The sequence below is a fragment of the Bidens hawaiensis genome, unplaced genomic scaffold, assembly GCF_021521415.1.
Source record: "Bidens hawaiensis isolate Kalapana, Puna unplaced genomic scaffold, B.hawaiensis_p1.1 tig00008096_1, whole genome shotgun sequence".
Lineage (NCBI taxonomy): Eukaryota > Viridiplantae > Streptophyta > Magnoliopsida > Asterales > Asteraceae > Bidens > Bidens hawaiensis.
The window spans coordinates 801557-813188 of record NW_027491573.1 but is presented as its reverse complement, the minus strand read 5'-3'; the positions used below and the strand labels follow the sequence as shown (position 1 = coordinate 813188).

The 11632-nt window shown below is 33.0% G+C and overlaps 1 protein-coding gene and 1 pseudogene across 2 annotated transcripts; both read right to left on the bottom strand.

The window, feature by feature from the left end:
* Nucleotides 1-739: 739 nt before the first annotated feature.
* On the bottom strand, nucleotides 740-4834 carry LOC143636979 (uncharacterized; annotated as a pseudogene). Its single transcript, XR_013154347.1, has 6 exons — nucleotides 4750-4834; nucleotides 3648-3720; nucleotides 3308-3401; nucleotides 2338-2454; nucleotides 2167-2230; nucleotides 740-1492 (listed from the first exon to the last, which is right to left on the bottom strand). The product of XR_013154347.1 is annotated as an uncharacterized LOC143636979 (transcript).
* Nucleotides 4835-6272: 1438 nt separating this feature from the next.
* LOC143636978 (putative choline kinase 2) lies at nucleotides 6273-10800 on the bottom strand. The gene is made up of 8 exons (XM_077104448.1): nucleotides 10641-10800; nucleotides 9177-9599; nucleotides 8874-8995; nucleotides 8587-8779; nucleotides 7684-7801; nucleotides 7549-7596; nucleotides 7267-7367; nucleotides 6273-6689 (listed from the first exon to the last, which is right to left on the bottom strand). The coding sequence occupies exons 1-8, from the start codon at nucleotides 10725-10727 to the stop codon at nucleotides 6576-6578; spliced, it is 1206 nt and encodes a 401-aa protein (XP_076960563.1). The 5' UTR covers nucleotides 10728-10800; the 3' UTR covers nucleotides 6273-6575.
* Nucleotides 10801-11632: the final 832 nt, after the last annotated feature.

The following is an 11632-nucleotide window of genomic DNA, read 5'->3' as shown; positions in this document are numbered from 1 at the left end:
TTTAATAGAATAACTTTAAAATCTTCACAACTTATACATTTCATTATAATCCAGTCGTTGTTGACATGATCAAACAATAATGAAATATACATTTTACTTTAGAAATGCCTAGAGAATCTAGGATCAACACAGTATGAACGACAAGATCACAAAACGAGGCCTTCTCGGGTTCAGCAGGCGCATCAGACAGCCCATATCCTCGAAAATCAGGTGCAACGACTCTATAACCATAACCTGCGTCCGCTACAGCTATCATTTGATGGCGCCAAGTGTACCACATCTTGGGGAATACTAGAAGTGCGTATACAAAATCTTTTTGTAGGTATACAGTAACTACAGATTGGCTAAGAATAGGTCAAACTAGTTAATAAAATATTTCTGTATAATATAAAATATTAAAAATAGCTCGATTACAATTATACTCTACGTGATTTCATCTCTTGGAAACACTCGATTTTATCTTCATTGGTGTTTTCACCTTGCAAATCGAGGTTAATATCTTCAGCCATAGATAACAAGTATATAATAACAAAAATGAATGAAAATATTGTATGATTGGAGAAATCATGCTATTTCATTGGTACTATATATGTACTTTCGCTGTCACCAAATTTAAACTGGAAAAGACATGGACCCCATACGATATAAGTTACATAACCAAAAGCCAAATGATATAGCCCGTTGCATGAGAAGGGTCCGAAAGTGTCGGGCCAACTTGAGCCTAATGCACACAGCACACACCATCACCTTACATATCGGGTCTGGAGGCGTGGGGTCAAGTTGGATCTGTACACTATGATGGACATATTTTACCTTAAAGCACATACATAGTTGTTCAATATTTTGTTACATGTGTCATGAACTCGCAACAGGTTCATGATAACATGGCTACAACAACAAAGAAAAGAACAATGCAGAATACATATAACAAAGGAAACTAAAATAATAATTATAGAAATAAATAAGGATTTAGAATCACTTCACTATTCTTCATCATAGTCTTCATCTTCCTCATCCAGCCTTGAGTTGACTCGTGCAAGATGGGGTCAACCGCCATCCTATCAATTTCTGAAACCGACCACCCAGGATACTCACTGTTAGCAACCTCACTAGCTTCTGCAGCCGCTGCCGGCGCCTGTGGTTCTGGTTGTGATACTGATGGCAGCACCGCACCACCATCAGAGGAAGCAGGGACTTTATCTATAGTCTCATCTAAACCAGCATTCAGATCAAAGTCTCTGCTTGGAATAATGTCGACTGCAGTATCAGTCTTGATGGGCTCTGAGTGGTTGTCAGTTGGGCCCAGTGGGCCCGGGTTGGGCTTGCTGGTCTGCTGAACAGAAAACATGGAAAAATCCGATTCGGGTTCGGGTGGGGGCAGAATTGGATCTCGGTCTGCAGATGCTCTGCCTCTGCCACGGCCTCTTCCTCTACCTCGGCCTCTGCCTCTGCCACTACCACTACCACTGCTGTTTGTATGTCCCACTTCACTCTGTTTCAATGAAATGATGATTCTAATTAGGTTTGTAAACGAACCGAACGAACAAGAACAGAGACTTGTTCATGTTTGCTCGTAACTCGTTTATCTTTAATCAAACAAACGTGAATCTGTAATTGTTTGTGTTCATCTGTTAAGAAAATGAATGTGTGTGACCGTTAAGAGAGCTTAAGCATACAAAACATAAACGAATGGTTATAAAAACTGAAAATTTAACTGTTTTTAAATTAGTATGGGGTGACAGGTGACTTGCAGATCGTGTTCATCCTTTTACTTCAACGAGTAAAGCACATCATGTCCTTTCCACTAACTGGTGTTAACTTTTTCTGTTAGTTTTCTGAAAATGACCACGTTGCCCTTACAACTAAAAGACAATGTGTAATATCAAACTTATTAAACAAAAAAAGGAACCTAAAGCTCTATGGTTTGATATTTTATTGTTTAGTTTTGTTTTTGAATTAAAAAAGTTTTATATTACACATTTTGTCCTTCTGTTGTAAGGGCAAAATGGTCATTTTAAAAAAATTAACAACAAAAGTTTACACTAGTTAGTGAAAAGGACGCAATGTGTTACAGCATATAAACTTTAGGGACATATTTGTACTTATTGAAGTTACAGGACACGACCTACAAGTTCGATCGTTTAGCTAAGTGAACATTAATATTACCATGATCCGATTTTTCTTTAATTCTTCATCACTTTCGTTCATTTCATCAGCTGCAGCAGCTTTCCTATAGGAAAAGAAATTGCATTTAATAAAACAGGTGATTCCATACAATATAATTCAGTTTATATATAGCCCGGTGTATAATGAAAAGGATGGTAAAATGTTTATTACTTTCTCTTTGCAACAGCACGGTCATCACCACCAGCTTCTGAGTGGCCATAGTCGGGGACCTTGCCGACCACTTCCCTCAGAAAATCATACACATTGTAGCTTTGAACACAGTGTTTTCTGAAGTAAATTTAAATCTGTTAGTGTATTTCACTATGATTTTTTAACACCAAATAGAATTCAATATATCAGCTTAAGAAACAATAATCCAAAAAGTAAGACAAAGCTAGGGGATGTAAACGAGCCGCTCGTGAACTACTCGGGATTGGCTAGCAAAAATCTCGAAGCGAACCAACCTTAAACGAGCTCGAGCATATTTAACAAACGAGCATCAACCCAAGCTTCACATACCAGGATTGACTAGCCTATACTAGCCTTTTGGTTATATAGATACAACAATTTTTATTCTATATAAAAAATTAAATGCATTACATATGAAAATTATGATAAAAATAACTAAATAATATATATTTCGTTATATGTAAAAAACTATAACAATAACTAAATAACTATGAACTAAATACACATAAATAAATAATTAAATATTTAATAAATAGTTAAATACTAAACGAGCGGACCTCGGGTTTGAAAAGTTATTATCAAGCTAAGCTCAAGATTTAGCCATGGAGCTTGAGTTCAAGATCTCTTAAACTAAACGAGCCAAGCTCGGCTCATTTACATCACCATGTAAAGCGGAGGCAAAGAAATGTGTGGATTGTGGAATATTAATTTAAGCTAAGTTCGCGCTTGAGGGACGATAATATGTGATATATGATTATAGCTAAATTCAGGTAAATCTCGGCTCGTTTGCATCACCTAACAGTTCATGAAATTAATATTCTTTCATATTTGAATTAAAGTTCCAGATAAATTACCAAGACGGTGAAATAGGTTAAATTAAGAAAATAATTTTAACACCCTATACTACTTTACGGTTCAGAAAAAAAAAAAGAAATTAAAATTCTTGACTTACAAATGCAGTGAGTTAACAGTCTTTGCTCCTCTACGAAGAGTGATGTCATACGTACGGTCACAAAGATCTTGCAAAAACAATTCCAACGCTTTGGCTGCATTATTATTTAACAACGGTAAGAAACACAAAAAAACAACGATCATAAACATAGTATTATCACAGTAAGATTAAAATCTGTGAGTAAAATGATTTAGGCGACAATGTAAAACTACTCCTCTGACCCATTGTCCAAAAAGTAAACAACTTTTTGAATCTACTCGTTTGCGAAAACAAACTGAAAACCGACCCACCGTTAATAAGTAAAAGGGTAGAAGTGGATTGATGGTAAGAAACAACTTACAAACTAAGACGGGCACGGCCATGGCAATCTTTCCAATGTCTTCATCAGCTTGCATAATCTTTTTAATCCGGGCCTGCAAATAATAATAATAATAATTCTCTATGAGACACTCGGATATATATATATAGAGAGAAAAGGGTTCAAATAAGAATAAGGAGTTTCCTAGGAATGGTAAGAACCAATAAATTTTTGACATTTGGCATTATAAATGATGGTGAAAGAACAATTCTAGGAAACTATGTCGGTTATAATGATGAAAGAGTAATTCTAGGAAACTATGACGGTTTTTGGTAATTTTAAATCTCAACCATTGATTGATATGATTCAATGGCTATGATTTATTCCTAGTCTTCTTAGGAAACAACTTATTTTTAGGATAACCCTCTATATAGTTTCATATCAATCAATGGTTGAGATTTAAAATTACCAATAACCGACATAGTTTCCTAGAATATTCCTAGTCTTCCTATGAAACTACTTATTTTTAGGATAACCCTCCCCTATATATATATATATATATAGTGGAGGGTTATCCTAAAAATAAGTTGTTTCCTAAGAAGACTAGGAATAAATCATAGCCATTGGATCATATCAATCAATGGTTGAGATTTAAAATTACCAAAAACCGTCATAGTTTCCTAGAATTACTCTTTCACCATTATAACCGACATAGTTTCCTAGAATTATTCTTTCACCATAGGTTTTAATGCCAAATGTCAAAATTCTATTGGTTCTTACCATTCCTAGGAAACAACTTCTTTTTATTTGAACCCTTTTCTATATATATATATATAACACAAAGTGAAATAATTTAGAGTCCATTGATTCAGTACTTATATTGGTTTCAACATATGAGCCTCCTAGAAACCCTAATTTGAGGAAATTATTTAAAAAATCAATAAAACGTTCCAGACACCCTAATGACTGAAATCAAAACCTAAAATGAAATTAATTTGGTCGATTAATTAATAACAGACAAAATTCTTTCCGACAAAATGATAATAATATGGGAAATTGTTGAGCAACAAGTAGAAATCACACAGACAAATAATGTTTGGGAATGAAATTGAAGAATTGGAAATAATAATAAAGGGAAACTTACAGCCGGGAAACGGGTATCGAGCTTTTTCTTCATGGCAGGCTTACAGTCTAATGAAACAAGCACGGATATATAAATATATATATATAAATATATATAATGATTACAGAACTCTTGAATTATTTAAGAACTTCAAAGAACCCTTAGTTTTATAACTTTTTTTGTATGTTAACGTTCTTTGAGAGTAGTTTTATCATTTTCTATATCTATATCTATGATTACAATTTTGAAAATTAGTTTTTATACATATCTATGTTTTGTTTTACATCTATGTAAGTTTGTTTGTACATAAATTTTACATATATGTAAACTTGTGATTAATATATGTAATCAAACTTATATATATAAATTATGATAAAACTACTCTTAAATAATGTTAATATATAAAAAAAATTAAAAAATTATTTGGTTTTTAAGAGTTCCTAAGAGTTTTTAAATGATACCAACCCTATATATATATATATATATATATATATTATGTATGAGTTTGAGTTTTGGGATCTTGTAACCGATGATGCTCAATCGATACCCCGTATCACTGATTCCATACAAGTTACAACAGCAAGCCTGACTTGTTTTTTATTTTAACTTCATGGGTCGGACCCTTTCCACATTACATCACAAATCATTTATATGGTTTAAAAAAACAAAAACAAAAACAAACACTATGTTAACCGCTCATATTGATTTTGACGTGTCAGACCTCGCCCACTCAAGAGAAAACTCATCACTTTAGAAAAGACACAACACAATTATAACTAAAAAATACACATTAGATCGCAAAATATAACACAATGTCGAACAAAATATAGCACGATGTTGAATAATATAACACAATATAAATAAAAAAGACACAATCATTGACGAAAATAAACACAAAACACAATGATAAACAAAAAGACGCGATTTTTTTCACTTACCATTGTTCTTTTATGAGAACGAGAAAGACGGTGGAAACATTTTTTGTGTTTTTACTTTTTTCGTTTTTTTATTAAATTTTGAGTTATGATTTTTTTTATTTATTTATTTTTAATTTTTTAAGGGTTTTTTTTTGCTAGAATTCTTTCTCATCTTCTCATTTTTGTTCCCATTTGTAGAATAAATTAATCCTTAATTATATTTATAGCATTACATTACAAATCATTTACTTATAGTTTTTTTTTTAACATAAGCAAACCATTAATTTTACTATTTTATTTGAAAAGTTTTTTTTTTTTTTGAATTTCGTTCTTTTAATTAACAAGTGCTAAGTTTTTCAAGTAAATTAACAAGTGTTAATATGAGTCTAATTACTACAAAGCACCGGGTGGGGAAAGGTTGGTTTTGATTGGTGGATTGATTTATTTTATTATTTTTAACTATTATTAATAATAGATAATGATTGGTATGGATTTCATCCACAACACTCAAGTTAGCCATAAAGTCTCCATGGTAACGTGACGTCACAAAAAGCATAACACCTTATATGGGCTCCATCCATTACACATGGACTTAGAAATTTAGACAAAAGATGTATGTGATGTGCTCAATGAAAGAGATTAACAAAAGTCAATATAAAATCATATGAACATGAATTTTAAACTAAGAGTACTTCATTTGTAGTGTTGATATGCTACAACAAAAAAGCCAACATAAGCACCAAGTTTTATTTTTTCATGTTAGTTTTGCAACAAGCATGTCTCCCTTAACCATCCTTGACCACATAGATGATAACGGAATCCGCTACCTACTTCATTACCATGCTTAACAAAATTCAACTGTCACTAGTTTTCTATAAGAAAAAAATAACATTTTTTCTCCAACATTAAAAGATCAAACCCGAGAGCCGTTCAGTTAACAGTTTCATTGGCGCAACCCAATACTTTTGGTTTCTGTAGCCAGTACTCTTGAAACCTCTGTTTTGCATACTCCATGTAGTCAAAATCAATTTCATTAACATGTTCCTAAAATAAAACAAAAGGTTATATTTTATGGTCAACTTTTTTTTAGTAAGAATGTTTTCACCAACACTAACGCAGGTGTGTGTAAAACAATGGAGGTGGTGATTTAGACCTGGTGGTCAAACGCTAAAACGGAAAATAAATATATATATAAATAAATAAAATAAAAGGAAACGGGTCAAAAGTCCATGTGTAAAGCTACTAAATCAATTCGTTTCATTATACAGCTAATATCATGAAAAAAAAACACTTTCTTGCTATTATAAAAAAATGTCAGCCAACTTAATTTTGATGTGTCAAAGACTTAAAAGTCCCTCCAACTTGTAAAAAATACATGAAAAAGCAAGTAAACTGACTTTTGTAAATTAAAGTCACTAAACTTCTCTACAATGCATGTAGTTGTGAATTCGTTTTAATATAAGGATCAAAGTTTAATAAAGTGGCATTAAAAAATTTTGCAGACAAAATTATACCGTCTCATTTTAATCAATTAAAGAATTAAGAAGTCATTGTTCTTTAGCACGTGCTTAGAAACAAAAAACGCGTAATTTAACATAACATATAAAAAGTAGCAAAGTACCGATATTACTCCCCATAAGCCCCACATCAGATGACTTGCAAGAGTATACTTATCAACTTCTTCAACTATCTTGTCAACTTCTGAGTCGACCGGTGGATTACCTGCACCATAAAGTTGAAACATATATATATATATATATATATATATATATATATATATATATATATATTACCAACTAGCTCTTATCGACTATTTCATTACTATGAGGCTACGTTATGTAACTATACTTTTAAACATTATATTATTAGTGTTAAATTAATAAGTGTTAATATTGTTTGGTACCTGAAGAACTAAGATATACATGCAGAAATCTCCTACGCTCTTCAAGACCTGTTTCAGTTGAAATTCATAAGAAGCTGAAGCATTTTTTTACGGTATTTAAGAAGATGTGTTAAGAGCTAATATATATTGACTCACCAGGGTATTTACTGTAATCCAATACATGAGGTGTTTCTGTATGATAATCAGCAGCCATCTCACAAAAGTGGTTTGCAATATCAAACATGAAAGAGTTGTAACAAGCATACTCATAGTCCTGTAAATATGTGAGTATCAGGAATACAGGTAGTGAAAGCATGTGAGAAACTAACACAAGCAGAATAAGTAGAAGATTATAATGCATGTCTAGTAATCATAGGATTTAAGTACCGTAGAAACTTTTACTTGTTTGTGTCATTGACATACACTTTTATTTCAGATAATACTTCCAATATTCATCAAACATTAAATTTAGAACACTTCAATGGGTACAGTATATATTGTAAAAATTAGAATTGTGATAGTATATAATATTATAGCATCACATGCAAAAAAGCAGCACTTAAACCTAACATGTATATTTAAAAACCTCAAAGTGGATGAACAAAATCAATTTCCTAAAAAATATTGTTAACTTAGGTAGCTATTATAGCTTATTTGTCATAGTTTGCATGCTCTAGACATGACACTCATAACACGTAAAGCAAATGTTAAATATGACTACAAAAGAACTGTATTATTACAAGATTTTCTGCACTTCAAATAACTTTCGACATGCTTGACCTTTAAACAAATCGTTTTTAGTTAAACCGTCTAGCTCAATCTGTTAGACACATTATTAAAAAAACGACCCAAATAAACCCATTTATAAGTAATCTGGTCAAATTTGTTATTTACTTAACACATGTAAAAAATGCACTCAAATCCATATCTTAAACTGCAAGTCCTTGTTGTCAACATTATGTATGGGCAATGTTTGACCCCTTTGACCTCTTTCTTTTTACCTTAACATTTAATTTTTTACTTTTCAACCCTAAACCTTATATAGAATTAAATACTCACAATTATGGTTATGGATCTTGTATCTTCATCCATCATTATGTTCCCATACTGTAAGTCATTGTGACAAAACACTATGTGTTGATCTGATGCAAGACACTTGTATAGAGTTTCTATCTCTTTCTCAATTGCATCCAACCTGAGGGCCTCGGATTCTACTGCAGAGCACATACTTTTGGCTGCACTAATCCATTTTCTAGAAAAAAAATCGTCAATTTACATATTACAAAACATAGCTTATATTGATGCGAAGTAAACTAACTAGATTTAAAGAGTTATTAGTATTATACCGCAATCTATCCCAGACCAATGCCTTCTTTGGGCCAGGCATATCAAGATCATGAAACTCCTTTAGCTTTGATGCTATAAGCGCAGATATATCAGGATCCCTCAAATCACAAGCTGACAGTGTCTGGTCTCCACAAAAAAAAAAAAAAAGATTATTATTACTTTCTAAAAATATTATACTCTTCGATAAGAACTAATATACCCGTGCACGAAAAAACAGGCATATGTTCAAAAACAACAGATTCATTCATGCACAAGAAAACCATAATAAAACACGAAATCAAAAAACAAGAAACAACATATACCCGTGCACGAATAAACTCTTCAATCCGCCCATTTGAGAATCTACCTAGCAAACGAGGCCCTTGCCCTTGTTTAGACATAAACTCAAACGTACGGATCTCCAACTCCCGATCAAAAAACACATCCACACCCTCACCATATATCCTCACTAAAACCTTTCGAGACCGTTCTCTGTTTGTTGGCCACTTGATTTGGTACACTTCGTTGGTCATCGCGCCTTTGAGTCTTATTACCTGTAAACCATCTACATCAATAACATCATCCCAATGAGACGCCAATGACTGTAGTATCTTCATCGCCTCTGCTGGTAACCGACTTCCTATAGCATCTACTTTTTCTGCAGATTCCATAACTAATAATTCCTCTGTAAACGCAATCACCGGTTTATGATAAACACGTGAAGAATTAAACCTGTGCAATGACTTCTGAGAAAAAAAATAAAAATATAAATAAATTATATGAGCTTGATGTTATCTATAAATTATCCTCAGATATAACAATTCCTCTGATTGTTTTCTTCTATATCATAATATTTTAACATTTAGGCCCTGTTTGTTTTTGACTCTTTTCTCTGAATAGAGGAAAATGTCTGATTCGGTCAGACGTAATCAGACGTGGGGCTGTTTGTTTTTTTTCTGGCATTAAGAGGTTCAGCGTCTTAATAGCATCTGAACCAGTAAGAGCTTTTAGTGGGTCTGAAAACCTCTTAACCCAAAAAAAACATACGTTTGTCTCCGGCCTCCATTAACTTCTAACCCGGAGACTAGGCTCCATCTCCGACGACTAGAGGTTCGTCTCTAGCCTCCACCTCTTAATGATTCAGATTTCAGACATTTGAACCACCTCTTAACATTCAGATGTGGTATTTAGATTCAGACTTAAATCTCTAAAAAAAACAAACGGGGCCTTACTAATATATAACATGAACACACAGCCATCACAACTTCGAAGTTCAAACTACTGCCCCGGGCCCGATCACCCTCGTAGGCCCGAATTTTAATTTTAAAAAAATGACACATATTTTTTTGTTTTTTTTCAAAAAAATATGTATTCGTAATGTTTAAACCCAATTACCAAATTCATTTAAGGCCATTTTTATAAGAAAAACAAAACAAAAAAAAACTTTTTGCACAACTCAAATCATAACCCAATAAGCCCGTTTAAGCCCAATAAAGAATAACCTCTCTTTACTTAAGGCCCAAATTTTTTTCTCGCAATCGGTTCAAAACCCAAAATCTTTTGACGATTCTCGGGGCCGGCCCTGCTTCAACAATTTGGAGTTTAGGTTATAATAACTAATTTATAATATCTTGCAAAAGGGGTTTTATGCAGAAACAACAATTAGTAAGAAAATCAGGTTGAATTCTAGCAATTAAAAAGATGATAAATTGTTGAAATGAATATGCAGAATCACTATTGAATGTTACAGAGTTAACTAATCAATTATAGCAAGAAGAATGAATGACCTGATTAAGAAGTAGATGAAATCTGGTGGAATTGGGTTTTAGGGCACATGAACAGTTGGGACTAGTAAGTGGGAGGATGCTGTGCATGCTCAATGTTTCACTTGCACCCCTCCGACATTGTTTATTTAGGCCATCCAACAAACAACGCACCGTTCTTCGTATCATTTTTTAGTTTACTTTTGTTGGAGCTAATGGAACGGAGGAAAATGAGACGGAAGACGGAATGGAATGGACAAGTAAAGACGATAATTAATCGGATTTAGGAATTCTCAAATTCATACCCGGTTATTAAAGTACGTACCAAACCCGTCCCAAACCTGTTGGGTTTTAATCGTGTAATTACTCGCCGGGTTTCGGGTTTCCTATTGGGTTATGATAAAATACTCGTCGGGTATACCCGGCTCAAAACCCGTAGGGTTTCTACCCGGTTTTGACAAAATATAACTAATCGATTACAAAATTTTACCATAAAGATAAAATATCTCAAATTATTGACATTACAAGTTTCGACAAATAATATATTTTGAATATAGCTATATCGGGTCATCGGGTATATAATCTGGTAAATGGGTCTATGTTATCGGGTCGGGTAATCAGGTATATTATAAATCCCAAACCCATCCCAACCCGCGAAAAATTTCAAAACTAATCCCAAACCCTAATGGGTCGGGTATTACCCGTCTCATTTATGTCGAGTTTTGGGTTTTCCCATCGGGTTCGGGTTTCATTGTCATCCCTATGAACAAGTGAATGAAAATTATGAAATGACTTGTTACAGTTTGTTTGTCGTGTTTGGTTAATCTATATGAATAAAATGAATTATTATTTTATGTTGTTTGATAGAAAAAATAATTTTTAAAAAAATGTAAGAATCAAATAGAAATGATGAAAATACTCATATCTCTAAACTAAAAAAATACAAAATTGCAATGGCGATGGTGGTGGTGGTGGTGGTGGTCAGGCAGCGACAGTGATGGTGGCGATGGCGGAAT

Bases quoted from the DNA above. Each gene is read 5' to 3' on its own strand.
- LOC143636978 (XM_077104448.1), bottom strand. From the start codon at position 10,727: ATGCACAGCATCCTCCCACTTACTAGTCCCAACTGTTCATGTGCCCTA. The intron at 9,600-10,640 runs GTCATTCATTCT...TTTTTTTCTCAG, and splicing joins TTCATCTACTTCTTAATCAG to AAGTCATTGCACAGGTTTAA. The intron at 7,802-8,586 runs GTGAGTATTTAA...ACATATTTACAG, and splicing joins CAAGATCCATAACCATAATT to GACTATGAGTATGCTTGTTA.